Genomic DNA, 17245 nt, shown 5'->3' with positions numbered 1-17245 from the left:
CCAACATTAAGAAACCAACAAGCTTGGTCCTTTCTTAAACTAAGGATTGCATTTCTTAGACAAAGGCAGAGGGCAGAACATGTGAGGCTCATCTCTGTTTCAGGACCAAAAGCAGAAGCTTTCTTGAAGCTTAACAGAACGAGAAACCACAAAATTAAGGTCCATAAGATATATTTGAACATAAAGAAACAAACAAACAAGGGACCATACGTTGCAACAGTTCTACAGATCTGATATTTCTTTGATTGACACATATTCAGAACATCACAATCTTACTAACCCCTTTTTAAATCAGGTTTACAGTGAATCATATACAGTTTATGCACATATTATCTAGGTGTTTTCAATGTGTCTTGAAAGTTTTACTTACTAATAATCTAATTTACATTGATAATAACATTTTTAGAGCTTGATTGTAATGGTGGACTTTATAGAGCGTATATTTCTTATATTAAGGCAAGCATCTACTGTGAGTTTGTGTACTCAAAAGACTTGTAACTTGGCAAACAGCCAGACATCAGGAAGGCTTTGTGTCAATGAACCTGTGTTTTGGTGACCTGATGTCTCAGTGAGCTACATTGTGATGTCCTGTATTTGACTCTGACTTGTTTGCTTTCTCCTCTATATCCTATTTCTTTTCAGGGTTAACTGTAAATTGATCTGTTAAAAAAAAAAGGAATAAAAAAACTGGTCCTAATTGGAAAACAAACAAACAAACAAACATTAAAGTCTTAAAAAACAAAACCACCTCCCCGCTTGCTAATCAAACGTCTCTCCGTAGACTTTGGTTTTCTGGCACGGTTCAGCGGAGTTCAGATGTTGCAATCGCTCCATCAGGGTGTGTGTGTGTGTGTGTGTGTTTGGTACGAGACACTAAGGACAACTGATGTAATGACTGCAAAACAGATTTATAGAGTCTGGGTGGCTGGAATGCTTTCAAGAAACACATTACTAGGAAATTATTTTTGACGGTACATAGCAAGTCCGCTCGAATGACTTGAAGCAAGACACAGATTTCAAATAAAAAGTTAGAAAATATTTTATTTACAACAACCCCCTCTGGTATTAACCCAACCTCTTTCTCTGTAGACCCCCCCCCCCAACATAACTAAATCACACATAGTAGACAATTTGCATGGATGCAAAATAATTTTATAGCAAAAATTACAACTCAACCACTTTTTAAAAATTTAAAATAAAACAAGGCTGAACAGTGTGTTTGGCAGAGAGTTTCATCCATACAAAAATATGACATATGAATATATGTTATACATTATACATGTGTAATGTATCTTTTTTTAGATGGCATTTATTCCACAGAAAAAAATGAGTCAAACAGCAATCCTTAAAGGCACAATATGGCGTATACGGTTTCACCGTCATGGTAATGTGCTTTATGTTGGCTTCACACTTTCTGCATGTGGCCGTTACGTTACAGGCAATAATCTGATTTCTGTCTTTGGATAAAGCTGATTGAAAAGAGATAGCACCTTCACCCTGATGCCAAAACAGAACATGACATGCACATTGTTTTGTGTGGGCGCGGGTGAGCATTCATGCATTTGTTTTGCGTTCACAGAGGTATTGAAGCACGTACACACTGCTGCTGCCTATGACAGTTGTAACGCAACATTTAGATAAGCTGCACATGAACAACGCATACGCTACTGTGTAACACATGGTGTAAAAATATTCACAGTGGTTTCTCCTGAAGGCACTTGAAGCAGGCTGTGTTGAGCACTCGCCATTTTACACTTTCGGCTTGCCAAAAAAGAAAGTCCCGACTCTTTCAGTTAGTCACAGATGCTCGTCCTGATTGGTGGTAGTTTCGTATTTAAGTTGGCAGCCCACTTATTCACAAAGTGTCCAGGATCAGCACTGGCTAAATGACTGTGCTGCAAGTAATTCACATGCTCCTGTCTAGACAAGATCGAACACTCAGATTCTGCCTTTCAGTCCTCGATTTCTCTTTTCCTGTTCTTCCTCATCTCTTTCTCAATTTCAGTCAGCCTGTCTGGCGACCTCCCTTTATTTCAACACACCAGCAGTGCAAAGTACTTTATCATTAAGATTTCACAAGTCATGGTTTTAATAATACAATCTCTTTATTCTCTCTTTCATTCCACTTTCTCTACTTGTCCTTTTCTCCTACTGAATTCTAATACAAGTCCTTCATGATCTCCTGCAGCAGTGGGTGTAAGCACATGTCCACCTCCGTCTTCTTCAGCAGCTGGATGAGGTGGACGTGGTCGGTAACGATCTGACGCAGGTCGGTCATTTTCTGGAGCAGCTTGGCGAACAGCTGCAGACAGTCCGGGTGGTTTAGCTTAAGTTGCAGCTCAAGCGAATGGAGCACCGTCTCCTGAAGCTGCTCGATGGGCTTCACGTTCAGCAGGCCTGGGCGGTCTGGACAGGGGACAGAGACAGGGAGGATAAATCAGTGACATTTCTGGGGACACATTAAGTATCTATTAGGTCATCATATCTGTTGGCTGAAAAGCTCTTAATTTAGCTGTCCGTGATTACCCGACAAAGCTGTATCATTATTGACAAAAGCCTTCTTATCTTTATTTCAAGCTATAATCTTAGTTGTTTGGGTTAATAATTGACTTAAATGCTTGATGTTTCATCTTCATAAAGGTTAAAGGCCAGAATTTTATCAAGTGTTCACATGGTAACCAGCAATATTGGACCACATAGTCTGGGTTTCTGAGTGAGGTTGGTTTGGTTTGCTGTTACACAGGCATGAAGAGTTACGAGTTTAAACGATTGGTTCCTAAAAAATGACTATCTAATTACTACTACTAATAGAGGAATGGCAGTACAAACACCGTTATCATCATCAATAACAGTAGAAAAACATGAACAAGCAAAGTAAAAACCGTGCTGTTTCTTACTCCCACGTGAAGCCTCCCTGCAAACCGATAAATGGGTCAAGGCTGGCCATAGATAGTGAGTATAATGCAGTGGGTTCTTAGCTTAGATTGGAAACAGCAGACAGATTACAACACTTCACATTCAGAGAGAACTAAATTGTCCTGATGCCACATTGTCTGCCAGAAATGATTTGTGGTTGTAAATTTACATTATTGCTTACAGTTACTTGTTTCAAATAATTATACATATACTCTGCACTGTAAGGCTGAGTTTTTTCTTTAGGCAGTCGCATAAGTTTTCTCCTCAATGGGAACAGTTGTAAAACGACGCTGGCTGGTAGGGACTTTGAAAAGAAATGTCAGTCATTTTGTGAAATACTGTTTGCTCTCGTCAGGAGAAGGTTGATACCACATGTGTCTGTTCAGCATGAAAGATGTAACGTTAAGACAGTATAAAGACTCTAAAGCTAATATGTAACCTAAACTAGCTCTCTCCTGGCTGCAGCTTCATATTAACCGACAGACCGACAAAAATAAAAAACACTCACCCCCGCTGAGGATAATGACAGCCAGAAACAGTGCCATGTCGATGTCGTCCAGCTCCAGCGTGTTGAATTTGACTGAGAACTCAAACTTTGGTTCCATCATTTGACTGAAAGGTTTCCTGAGGCTCTTGAGGAACTCCCGCGTCATGAAGATCTGTCCGTAGGAGATCAGGGTCCCGTCTTTGTTCATCAGAGGCGCCATCATGATGATTAGGACCTCGATCACACCGTACTTCAGCAAAGTCACCTGGTAAAAGAATCGACATGTAGAGCCGATGCCGATTAGATCTTCAGGAACGACAGCTAATACGTGATGCTTTTACTACAGTGATGCATACTCACTGCCTCCGCCTCTCACCTGATCATTGAGATCCAGATCGACGAATCCTGGGATACTCTTGGCGAACTCTGTCACTTCTCTCACTGCTTCGGCCGAACGTGATTGACAGCTGTGGAAGAAACGCAGCTCCAAAGCGTCCGATGGAGCCTGTCCGCTGATGCTCATTCCCATTCCCAAAAAGCCATACTCGGACCCCTGGTGAGCTCCTATGATTCCTGAAATCGGATGAGATGTGCACAGAAAGAATGGAAGTCCCTGATGAGGCGGTTCAGTTGCAGGATTACAAGAAAAACTAGACCAGTGTTTTACGTCTTCAGTGCAAAGAGCAGCCAGAGTTTTGAAGCCAATTCAACAAGGAAGGTGACGACAATTTCATTATCGGGTCATATTGATTGATAAATACACAAAGATAGGAAAGAAGAAGATACAATAACAAACATCTCCACATCATGACAAAGATAATTTTGTATCTCTAACCTCCAAAACCTGCTGTTAGGGCGGATGAGTGCTGCTGTTGCTCCTGGATGGGTATCTGCTTACAATTAATAAACTGCTCTCCTTCCATTAGAGACTTCATGTCATGGATGACAAAAGGCTGCAGGTTGAGAAGAAAGAAATGGAAGAAGAGAGATTTGTAAGAAGAAAAGGGGAAGAGAAAGAAAAAAGAAAGAGTTAGCTTTTCGTAGGTCTTCTGAGGAGCTACAGATGTAATCATTTATCCTGCGTATGCACTTTGGTCATGACTCATTCATCAGACCTGCAAATGCAAACACTGCACATCTCATATGTCTGATGGACAAAGTAAATAAATCTTCGCTGCTGGCTGCGGCAGATAAAAACAACATTAACAGGTAAATGAAGCATAACTAAGTTAAAGTCGCACTTACTGGTAAAACACTGGCAACGACATGCACCGTCCTGAATGATGAATGGTGCCATTCATATACTTAAATCTTCCTTTTCCATAGCAGTGGAATGAATAATAAGACAACCTACAAAGAAGTACAGCCAACAATACTCACAAAACGCTATGAAATGAATAATCATCTCTTATGAGAGTGAATGAAATAGATGTATATACTCTGCCAAGTCAGTTTACTGTAAATGCAGAGTTTGTATGGAGGTTAAGTGGTGTCAATTTTGAAATATAATCATTTAAAACACAGTTCTGAAAGAAGAAATAGCACAAAAGTTTAATTCACAAGCTTTAAAATGCACCTTTGCTCTGTTCAATACACTTTTTGGTGCTACAGACCTAGTCTGTGAACAGTTGTCTAATGTTAGCAAACCATTAGCTAAAGCTAACTTTTGCAAAGAACTAAGTGTTCTCTGTCTAACTAATTTAGTAAAAAATGTGTCTTCCTTCACCTCTGATGGTGCGTTTGGAGTGCTTGTGGAGTAAAACTTTTGATTACATCAACTCATATCAAGGCTGCCACGTGTTAAACAACGTAAATATTCTACAAAAGATAAAATCATTGACTCCCAATTTGTTTCAGGAGGTTCGCTGTGGTTTATTAAATACCCCAAGACTTCCTCCAACCAACAGATAATGCAGTGCCATTTGGCTGCTATCGCTGTGATGAACAGTCATAACAATCAGAAGAAAGGGGGGCGGAGCAGCCTTGAAGTTATCTGACTTTGCAGAGAGAGAGGCAACAGAAAAGGGAAGTGAAAGGCTCGTACAGTTGGTCCACAGTTGTAGAGCCAATAATAACAACAACCACAGTAGTAATCATTATAAGTAGTACTTAGCTTTAACTGGTGCATTTTGGAACATTTGCAACTTAATTCTTATAATAATTTTGGTGTAACTGTCAAAAAACGATCAAAAGCTACTGGTCATTTAATTCAATTAATGACAATTTACTTGTTTAATTAATTGGTTTAGTCGCTCAGATTAAGCTGTTATTCAGTAATATTAAAAAAGATTTATTTCCACCACACCTTTGATAAGGTTTAACTGATGATTACTTGATCACAGTTGCTTTAACAAAGAGTTATGAAAACATATTGATAATTGCAAAGGAAGATGATACTTTGATTTTGTATTTGTTGGCCTTATCGACCTTTTATAAAAGTATCATACCAGTTATTTGGAGATCAAACATGAGACTGACGTAAACACCACAAACACACTGTTTATCGTTGTTAAATATTTACCACCGTTTTCTTTTGTCTGCCAACTTGTAATTCAGTGGATGTGGATTTCCTGATTAGGTCTCTTTTGAATACTGGGATTCAATATCTCAAAACTTACATACAAAACCACAAAAATAGATGATATCTCACATTTTCATGCTTTTGGCCAACATATTTCCCGACAGTCCACTTGTAGGCTATAAATTACCAAATGTCTTAATACATTAGTTTGACTTGTTGAGTAGGAATGTTGAAGCCTTTACTTGATATATCCTGTTTCATAGCTTGAGCTGTGTAATCTGAGGTCTTTTCTAACAGCCAAGACGTAAAAAACAGAAAATCCACTTTTCCTGTTCGAGCAGAAATAATAGCCTGAAAAGACCTCATCTGAACTATGCTGAGCGTGGCAAAAAACACATGCAGTGAGTTGGAAAGTTTGCACTACATTAAGTTTAAAGCTGCTAAACTAAACTCTGTCACTTCAAGCTTGTATTGTTTACCATTATTTTCCAGATAAACTGATTGTTTCATTTAAAACTCAAGGCTGCACATGGGAGAAATAGTGGTAATTATGTGATTATGATGCATGTGTAACTCAAGACACATTCAAGAAGACCAAGTGTTTGTTTGGTGTTTGGGTTGCTTGCGATATTTCCCAGAGTGGGATTCATAAAAAAACAAACTACTGACCTATATTTAACAATAGGTGTATAATATACTGACTGAAAACGTCTTTCACTGTACTGTGATATCTAGGAGACAATTTAATAATAGGTCTTTTGCACATGCAAGTAATATAGAGCACTCCCCCACCATTATAAATACAACTACATAGAGGTAAAGTAGAACTATGCAGTGCTGCTTACCACGTTGTCTCCGGTCTTCCCAGAGAGGATGGCCCTGGCCTTGACCTTGGTGAGGGGGAAGTTTTTCAGATAGGCCTCGTATAGATGCCGGGCCAGAGCCCTCAGATCTGCTGCCTCCGGGTGCATGTGCACCACGTCCGATGAGAACTCAGCCAGCAGTTTCTCCTTCTCCGCCTGGGGCATTCGGCCAAATCGAATGGCTGGGAAAGAAAACAAGACAGACACAAACTCACATTGGCGCACAAATAAGACACAGGTTGGCACACGGGCAGATAGAGTATGTGAGAGAAACGGTACGCAGGAATAATCATAGAGATAAACACACATTTATACGTGTACATGACATGAACACGTCGTGTTTACAATTCGAGGTAAACAACAAACCCTCAGTGTAACTTCCTCCTGTCAAGTTATCCAAAACAAAGTGACGACTGACATCACTGTACATTTTACATTCAAGTCACAATCCCGCCATGCTCCAAAAAGTCCCATTTTATCAAACCGCTGACAAAATGTACCATCTCAAAGCCATTTTATACGACCAGAATGAAACTCCTGCAACACAAGATTGTTTATGCTAACGATATGTAGAAATTAATGCATATATACATAAATGATTTTCACGATAAGAAATAAAACAACCCTAGTATTGTTTCTTTGTTTGTATTGTGACCTCTTGCTGCCAAATAATTATATTGCAGATATTACAAATGAAGTTGAGTCAGGAAGACTCTCTTTACATTCATAGTCTCTCTCTCCCTGTGATTACTCTTATCAGCTGATTGTGGGCGTTCACTTTAAATTCAACCAACCAGGTTCCGCACCTGGAACCGTTCATCATCGGATTGGAGCGACTCCCTTCACCACCACCAGTGTCTGGACATCACTACCCCTCCATTATCCTACTTCAGGATGGAGTCCAATCGCCAAAGACTTCGCACTATTCAATTTTTATGCATGTGTAATAAATTATTGTTAAATTCTAATAAAGTTTCTCCTGGTTGAAATTATATTACTTTACTTTATATAGTTTATTACTAATCTGACGTTGGGGAGTGAGCTTCGGTTGACTTCTGCCATGGTTGTTTAATTTCTATCATATCTCTAACATTTGGACAGTTATCAATGAAGCAGATCGACCAGCTAATGTCCACAAAATGAGCTGCTATCTACAGCAAACACTTTATTACTAAATACAGAAGCAAAACAAAAGAAATGAAAGATTTTAGGAGACATGCAAATCACTGCTCAGACAACTTCTACAAGCGAGTCAGAGCTGAAGGAACAGGAAAATCAACACACAGCAAATTTCTCTCCTGTAATTTTATGAGGCGTGTCTCATCAAGCACTTACAAAATGTACTTCTCTTTAATAATACCTTTATGGTTTTTTAGTTGGTAATGGTGTTTTCACAGCTCATTGCCAAACCTGAAAAACGGTCTCATGCATTGACACAAGTCTCTTTTCTCCTCACTTCTCCACTTGTTGCTGCAGTTTATTTTACATTGTGCAATTACAAATACCCAACAAAGAAGACGGGCCTAGTTTCCCGTTTTAAAAGGATGGGGTTTATGTCATTTAGAATCTATTTTATGCTTTTAATGTCATATTTCTCATATGCTTGATACATTTACACATTTTTTAACATTTCAGAAGAATCTCAGGTGATGGTTTGCCAGATGCCCTGATGCTGTTTTGAATTTAACTGTATTCATAACTTCACATTGTATTACAGAAATGTCACCTTTTACTTGATGGTTTTACTTTTTCTATTTAGCGTCCATATGGATTGTACAAATCCAAATCCAAAATGGTTATATGTCTTTTGATGAAAAACAATAACTATTAAAACAGATTTTCCATTATATTCCAGTATAAATCATTATATCACTATAGAATAAGTTACATTACACTTAACAAAGGTACTCTAGATTTTATGGTGAATGTGGTGAAAATAATCCTTATAATAATCTAACAGCTAAGTTGGTTGGACCCTCTTTTTTTATGTTGGTGAAAGCCAATAACTGTCATCCATTCAGGGCTCTGCACAGCATTTACTGAGCATTGAGTGCTGAGTGTATAGCAGTGTATGTGGTTGTGTAATGCTGACTGTGATGAAAGCACACCTTAAGCAAATGAATACCATCTAAAGCTGCCCTCCCACCAACTGGCAATGAGCCTGCAGCAGTGACACAGCAGTTTGGAGAAATCAGTTGTGGTTTATGTACTCTGAGATGTCAATCATTGATGAATTAAAAACCCAGACAGAGCAATTTTTCAATAAGAACAAACTGTAGCTCATGAAATAAGGGAAGGAGGAGGACAGGGAGATAAAGAGAGGTGAAACAAACTAATATGGCTTTGTATAAACTAATTATAGTAGATGCTAGTTTCATTCTGTAAATACAAAGCCGTTTTGTTACTGAGCTTCAATACTTGACTGACTCCATTAAAAAAAAAAAAAAAACATATATATTTTTTTGTCAAACAAAGTGTATATATACATATATATATATACATATGTAAATATATATATATATGTTTTTTTACAAACTAGAAACATATCTTTATTTAAAAACTAGAAAAGGCGTCAAAGAAAATAAAATGTACGCTCACTTTAGGTGAAAGACTTAAAGTCCCTCAACCGATTTAAATTGCAATGCCAGGCAAGCGTCTTGGTTAAGGCCAGAAGTTATAGTATCTATAATCAACCAACATGCATTCTAACCTGAATGGACGTCTATAACTGGACAGACATTGCGCGGATGAAGCCCCATTTTTTCCGTGCCCTCAAAAATTCCCACAATGGAACACAAAAAAGTAGTGTCCATGGCATGTACACGACTTCCTGCAGGATCAGGTCAGTTTTATTTATTAGTGTGAGAGAGAGAGAGAGAGAGAGAGATATGGAATGCTCTTTTATGAAAATGACAATTTTGACAAAAGACAATGACGTGTGAAACTATGCTGAGAATATCCACGGGTCGCTAAAGTTCATTTGTCAAAGAGTGAATGCTGTAAGTTGTCCCACCCTAAGAGGTGCAACAAAACTAACAGGAGACACAGGGAGATGTCAATCAAGCGCAACCTGTGCTCGCCCACACAGTGGTGCAGGTCCATGCTGAAACTCACCTGGGAGGGTGGAGTCAGCATTTATATAAAAAACAGACTACAGCTGTGCCAGTTGTGACCAACGAAGGCTAACAAAACAAACTTTCTACAGCTAAACAGTCACGGGTGAGGGCAAGGAAGATTGTATTATTAAGTACACGAGTTCTCCAGATATCACACTCGTGAGCTTATGACGTGCGGCCGTCTGGTAGCTTCTACCAAAAAATGTATCGTAAATATCAAGTAAGTTTCTTGTCTATAAATGTAAACTAACAAAAACCTCTAACGAGACGCACCTTGTGAATCTAACCGGCTACAAGCAGCAGCAGAAGCAGCAGCAGTAAACTGCATTTGCATTGACAGCCTAATTGATCGGCCCACGGGCCGCTGAGCGTGGGAGGTGTCAGTCGCTTCTTGCGACCTTGCAGGATTTGGTGCATCTCTACCCTGATCTTGCGTGTGTAGGTGAAAACATATGTGGGCGTACCGCGGCTGAGCAAGGCGTGTACATGTGGATTTGCTGATTTCATTTGATTTAATGTGATTGTGTTGTAATCTAATGTTGTATTAACAGTGTGGGTGTGTGTGTGTGTGTGCACACTGGGTGTCGTGTAGCAATTGCTTGTATATTGTAAGCTGACAATGTATCATAATGATGTTCTGTATTATTTCTTTACTGTGTGCTTATAAAGCATTATATGCAAGTTTATCTTCTAAATAAAAATGTTCAAGCACATCATACATCCTGCGATTGTACACTCATCGTTCTAAAAGGTGTGTGAGACAGTATCGCCAATCTTACCGTTGTGTGACATGCCGACATTGAGGCACTTCTGGAAGCGACAGTACTGACATTTGTTGCGGGACTTCTTGTGAATGCGACAGTGAAGATCACAGTGATCATACACCAACTTTAACCGGATTGTGCGTCTGAAGAAACCCTAGGAGAGAGAAACAGAGACAGTAAGGTCAGATGAGGCTAAAATATCCCCCTTTTTTACATTTTGTACATTACTAAATCTGCTCCTTTTTTGAATAATTAAGACAGTTACTCATTTACTTATTTAAATGTAACTATTTTCTTTGAGAAAAGGAAAAGGACTGAGAGACTATTCGTGTTGCCAAATAAGACAATATAAGTATGATAGGCCATTTCGTAAAGAAACAAATATGTTCCTAGTATTGTATGTGCCGTATAAAACAGAAAAAAACTTAAATCAGTATTCTAGTTGAGATGTGAAAGGGGAAGGTCGAACAATTAATTGTGATTTGAAGAGATCCACTTTACTTCATAATTCATCGTCTGATTAAAGTTTGTTGTTGGTGGAGTAGATCCACAGAGCATCTATTCACTGATGCAGATTAGATACCTGGTTCTTTCTAATCGGAGGAAGTCAATTATACTGCCCACGACTGTGCTTAAAAGCAGATTGCGTTTCAGGGTGGATTTATGCTTTGATGTTTTCAATCTTAGGACCAAAGGAGCAACAAGAGGTTTGCTTATCTCAGCTAGTAAGTACGGAGCCACGGTCAAACTGCCAACACACACTCCTACATGCAGCCACAGGTTTGTTGATGGCTGTGGTGTTTGTCTAAGCTGACGAAGAAAGCTAACGGAAAGATGAATTGAAAAGACACAAAAAGAAAAACCTGAAGGCTGCAAGTGTTACGAGGAGAATTGTATTGACTGGTTTTGTAAGCATACAAATCCACATGTGGACTTGTACTACGTGAAGGCTGGTGCGTTTGGCATCTGCATTCTTTCACCCACAGATGTTCCTTTTTTTAATCGTAGGTTATTTAAAGAATCAGGAAGTTAAAGGGGGTCAAGGCTCCACCTCAATAAAGAATGTTTTCTGCTTGGAAACAATTAGGTGTTTGCCTGCTTGGCTGACCCCCTCTTCTGGTGAGTCTCCCCTGAGACTTGAGCAGAACAATGACTGCTCTGCCTTACCATCACTCAGCCTCTGAAGGTACAGTGTGATATACGTATATATATATCTATATATATATATATAGATATATATATATATATGTAGAAGATTTCACAGGTCTATAATTATTCCAGATAAATTGGTATGAAAAACTACTTAAAATGTGCTGTGTATCTATCACCCTTATATATACATATATATATATTGTTGATATATATATATACACAATAATCAACACGAAACTGTGGGTTTCTTTGGCTGGCACGTATTGTATTTATGTCAGCTGGTTGGTTGGTGCTTGTGAGATAAGAGTTCAAATAAACCACAATATTACAAGCTACAGGAGACTCGCTGCACTTTCTAACCCTTAGTTGTCCATCGCTTGTTTCTAGGCAGATTACATACTTTTACAGGACTAATATTACCATTACCAATATGACACAATATTACCATGTTCATGGTAATAAAGAAACATGCCCGAGGTGTAACCGTGTGGCTCACTGATGTGTTTTTAACATTTTTTGGAGGAATAAGAAATACCAAGCTAGCTACATAGGCAGTACTTGTTAGTAAGATCAAAACATTGTTGATTTTGGTCTTTTCATGGTATTTGTTGATGATGAGGAAAAATAAAGAGAATATCACCTTTAACAAATGTAGTCTATTGTATTGCATTGAGTTACATCATACAGGTGGTTTCTATTTTCATGGTCATTCAGTGGATGTCAAGGTTTCTTTTTTCTTTGGCAGTATCACAGCGAAGGTTTCTATTCCTGTAATGTCGACTATATTGAAGACATAAGCCTATGTTTTATCTGTGTTTTCAAAAGGTCGATTACTCTTTAATATAAAGTCATCTAATAGGACAAAATATATCATATTCTATTAAAAGTCTTCGGGTTAGGGTGAGCTTTTCTTACACTTCAGAAAGGGCGATAGACACACAGCACATTTTAAGTATTTTTTTTATTCCAATTTCTCTGGAATCATTTCAGACCTGTGAAATCTTCTTGGAACCAAACAGAAAAAAAACAAAAAAAGTACTGCGGCTGTTACTGAAAATCCTGCATTTGAAGTACAATGTCATAATTTAAAGCTCCTCTTCTTATAATGTCTCAGTGTTTCAAAGAAAACGAAAATATGTGTGAAACTCCCCCTCACTCTATTAGTTATTTATACTCTATACTGACTGAAAAACAGACAGAGTTTAAGGGGCTGGGTGCGAGTCTGTTGAATCACAGGTCTTTGTTGAGCCCTGGCTGAGTGGAAAAGGTATGGGGCTTGTGGTTAAAGTGACAGACATCAAAAAGATGAAAAAATGCATTGTAGAATTATTGATTCCACAAACATGTTTCACCTGCGAGTGACACATGGTGACAGAAAAAGAGAGACTAGCAGAGAAACAAAACTCGACAATTCGCAGTAAAAGTTAGCATTACCATTTCCTGACATGACTCTCGGGTGGTATGACTGTCGGGTTTTTTTCTCGACTTTTTGAGAGCAGCAATCATTTTATACTGCAATTTAATAATATGCATCTCTCAAAGTAATTGGTGGCCAGAATTTCTAAAAATTCCTCTTGAGCAGAGCCTCTTGCCAACAAAGACAGAGTTACCCCTAAAATATCATAAACTTTCAAGCTTGAGATGTCTGAAGCCCCACAAAGCAGATGTTGTGCAATGTAGAGATGAAATCAACATCTAATTAATCTGCAACTATTTTGATAACTGACTGAATCATAATTAAAGTATTTTTTTTCAAGTGAAAATTGAAGACATAAGTTAGTTCCATTATTATTATTGAGAGGATTTGCTGCTTTTTCATCTTTTGGGATGACAAATTGCACATCTTTGGGTTTTGAAATGTTGGTTTCATTAATCTGCAGATTATTTAATGATATAATCTAAAATTTTAAACACTGGTTATACTTCCCTAGTTTGTCTATACATCTTATTTTCAGCTTTACTCATGATGATCTTTCAGTCCTACCTTACAGCCCTCACAGGCATGGACGCCATAGTGAAACCCTGAAGCTTTGTCTCCGCACACACGGCACTCGATGTTTAGCGCTGCTGGCGACGCATCGTCCTGGAGCTTGGAGAACACGGTATTGTCAGAGTACTGTGGAGGCGACTCCGGCTCCAGCTTGATCAAATCTGACAGCAAAAACATCATCAGGCAGGAACAGTAGCACACCAAATAGGCAGACAGATAGAAAACTAAAGCTTTCCTACTTCACCTCTTTTATCCAGAGGTTTAATACTCAGTTGTTTTTTTTATCTGGGTTTTGTCCTATGTTCATCCTGTAACTCTAACAGGCTATAATCACTATTCTCATGTTTTAAGCACAAGTGCAAATCAATATCTTGACCGACTCTCTTCTAAATGTGGCACCTTTGATGCATTTTCACACTAAAGCTTTCTTAAGCCAGGACTTGAGCAAATGATTGAAATTAATTTCTACTTCCTGTGGTTGAATTTTGCTGCCAAGCTGAAATCAGCATTAAAAAACTAAACAGGCTTTAGAGCTGGTTTTCCCATTACATAGACCGGACTTACTGTGCATGTCTGGCTCCGTTCTGTAGCTGTGCATGTTTGTGTAGTCCATGTTGGTCAGTTGTTCTTCGTTCTGCGGCGGACTGGGGTCATAGGCCATACCGGCAGAGGACATGGAGGATACAAGCGGGGGAGACAGGGAGGACGGGATGGAGGAGGAGGAGATGGAGGCGTAGTCCAACGTGGACAAATGCTTCATGTCGAGGGAGTGGGAGCTGTCGTCCAGCTCCGACAGCTCCACGGCGTTCAGACTGAACCCGACAGGCCAGGCTAGGAGCTGCTGGGTGTCCACCATGTCTACTGGGGAGAGAGATGAAGCAGTGACACAACAGCTGACGCAACATCCTTTGTTGACTTTACGTGGCCTTGTTGAAAGAAAACACCAGAAGAACCGGAGAGAGGAGAGGAAGAGGAAAAGTCGGAGAGAGAGAGAGAGGATGAGATAAAACATAAACAGAAAACAGTGGAAAGAAAGATGACAATGAAAATATACATGCTGTGTTGCGCATAGTGTTAATGATTAAATACGTCCTTTCAGAAAAGCCCAAACATAACAACGCATAGACACACACACACACACTCCATGAGTACCCCCGGCCCTCCAGCTCGTCCCTGCAGTCTGTCTGTTATCTGGTAAACAGGGAGGCAGATTGTGTCACAGTGAGAACAAGACGAACTCTGGCACTGAGGAGCGTCTCTTCGGCTCAAAACACTGTCTTCCTCTGTTGCTGTTTGGGTGGCTCGCTGTGTGATTGCCCAACCAAAGGACACGGAGAGCAGGACTGTTTGAGCCTCCGTCTGTCTGGGACCAAGAATGTGGCACGGACTGCACCTTCTGAGTGTGGAGTAAGTAAGAACTGTGGTGGCAAGGATAATGCTCCAACATCAGAGCTTGTTTCAACTTCCAGGACTTTTTTATCTTGTTTGTAAATCGTTAAAAACAGATCACAAATTTATAGTTTGTCTTGAAAAAGGCAAAAATTATTATTATATATATATATATATATATATATATATATATATTAGTGCTGGGCAAGTTAACGCGTTATTATCACGTTAACGCATTATTCATTAATTAACGCGACAATTGTTTTATCGCGCGTTAACGCATTTTTAAAATTTATTATAATTTTTTTAAATATTTTTTTTTTTTATTGAAAGACAAGAGACAATACATATACATAACAACAAGAGGATGACAAGAACAGTGGGATAAAAGCCAGCAAACATCCTATAGTCAGTTGTGTACGTGTGTGTGTGTGTGTGAACGTGTGCGTGTGTGTATGTCCTTGAGCCTTTTGAGATGGGAAAAAAATAAATAATAATAATAATTAAAAAACAACAACAAAAAAACAAAAAAAACAGGTAAGTATTTTTAATTTATTATTATTGTAACAGACTGTCTCATGTTTATCGTTCTGTATTGGAGATATGATGTCCCTTCAGGGTTGCCGTAGAGAAAAGGCGACTTCCGCTTCTGGTCGGGGGGCAGAAATAAAGAGAGAAACTGCACCAGCTGTTGCTCTCCCTGGAGACTACTGGACATCGCTGCGGTAAAGTCAGCAGACACTCAGATCTCCGTGGTCAACTCAGCAGACACTTACATTTTAGTGCACCTATATGCTGAAATTCACAGTAAACGCATTTAAACGACACAGATCGGGAGCGAGCGAAGGACTTTGAAAGTTAGCGGAAAGATTAACGTGAGACAACATCCGGTTTCTTCAGACGAACATCCGGTTTTCAGAATAAGATGCCAACAAAGTATGAATTATATTCACATTAAGTACAAAACATGCTACCTGCATCTCGTGAACCAAATGTTATTGACCTTTTGTTCATAGCAGTACTTTTAAAATAAAAGTGCGCAATACACTACTTTTTACTTTTGAATTCATTATTGAACTTTGCCATAACAATGCGATTAATCGCGATTAATCGCAAAAAATACATGCGATTAATCGCAATTAAATATTTGAATCGTTGCCCAGCACTAATTTAAATATATAATAATGTTGATTGTTTTAAGCTGTGGATTTGGTGCATTAGCAGGTATGAACAGCGGCAGGTTGGTGTATGTGTGAGTGACTCTCAATAAATAAAGTGCCCAACGTGTCAGCTGTAGCCAGTGTACGGGATTCAAGGATTATTTTTGACAATAAGAAGAATAGAGTATATTATGTATACCAGCAGTATACTTAAATAAACTCTGCTACTTATGAAATATGAATAAATTGACCTGTACAATGTATAAAAACAAACGCTTAATCAACACTCAAATACAAACACAAATGTTTGTTGATACAAATTAACGACGGCTCTTCAGTCATTCTAATACAGTATCTACCTCAGAGGGTCAAAGCCATGATATTCAAAGTCCAGACCACAGTCCACGCGTAAGCAGACCACATACACGGCTTTATAGTCACGTTTGTAGAGGCTTGTTTGGTGAAGCGTACCTTTGTAGAATATCTTGTTTATGTGATGTATGTAATCATTAAAGTGGCTGTTCTAAACTACAGGCATCACAGCTATAAGTAATTGTTTGAATTGGTCTTCTATGACAAGAAAAAACGTAAAATATATTTATAAGATACGCAGGCCAGACACAAAATATACTATTGTTAGTGGTAGCACTATTCCAGAGTGAAACGAAATATTTGAGATCTGAGCAGTTAAAAGAGGGGTTTAAATTAAATCCATTGCATTTGACTGGATCACTAAATCTGAATATCAATACTGTAAACTATTACATGTTCCCGGGCTTTCCTTTCTTCTTTTCTTTGAGAAGGAGGAAGCCATGCTTGAATTCTGACCTTGATATAAACTAAAGAAACTCTGAAAAGGAAAAGACAAACTAGCAACAGTATATAAA

General features: G+C 38.7%; 1 protein-coding gene across 2 annotated transcripts; it reads right to left on the bottom strand.

The window, feature by feature from the left end:
* Positions 1–410: 410 nt before the first annotated feature.
* Positions 411–15351, bottom strand: pparg (peroxisome proliferator-activated receptor gamma). Of its 2 annotated transcripts, none has more exons than XM_031839594.1 (8): positions 14374–15351; positions 13804–13970; positions 10683–10821; positions 6770–6969; positions 4239–4356; positions 3780–3976; positions 3425–3668; positions 411–2406 (listed from the first exon to the last, which is right to left on the bottom strand). In XM_031839594.1, the coding sequence occupies exons 1-8, from the start codon at positions 14819–14821 to the stop codon at positions 2159–2161; spliced, it is 1761 nt and encodes a 586-aa protein (XP_031695454.1). In that variant the 5' UTR covers positions 14822–15351; the 3' UTR covers positions 411–2158. The 2 variants fall into 2 exon arrangements, with proteins under 2 accessions (XP_031695454.1, XP_031695531.1); XM_031839671.1 differs by having other exon boundaries at positions 3780–4003; positions 4272–4356.
* Between the last annotated feature and the right edge of the window lie 1894 nt (positions 15352–17245).

Source organism: Anarrhichthys ocellatus, unplaced genomic scaffold (assembly GCF_004355925.1).
Source record: "Anarrhichthys ocellatus isolate YVR2014 unplaced genomic scaffold, GSC_Weel_1.0 scaffold1, whole genome shotgun sequence".
Lineage (NCBI taxonomy): Eukaryota > Metazoa > Chordata > Actinopteri > Perciformes > Anarhichadidae > Anarrhichthys > Anarrhichthys ocellatus.
The sequence above is the reverse complement of the archived record's forward strand: the minus strand, read 5'-3'. Positions and strand labels throughout refer to the sequence as shown.

Excerpts from the sequence above, each read along its gene's own strand:
- pparg (XM_031839594.1), bottom strand. The coding sequence starts at position 14,821 with ATGTTTTATCTCATCCTCTCTCTCTCTCTCCGACTTTTCCTCTTCCTC. Across the intron at positions 10,822-13,803 it reads ATGCCTGTGAGGGCTGTAAG|GGTTTCTTCAGACGCACAAT; the intron begins GTAGGACTGAAA and ends TCTCTCTCCTAG. Across the intron at positions 6,970-10,682 it reads TGTCGGCATGTCACACAACG|CCATTCGATTTGGCCGAATG; the intron begins GTAAGATTGGCG and ends TTTCTTTCCCAG.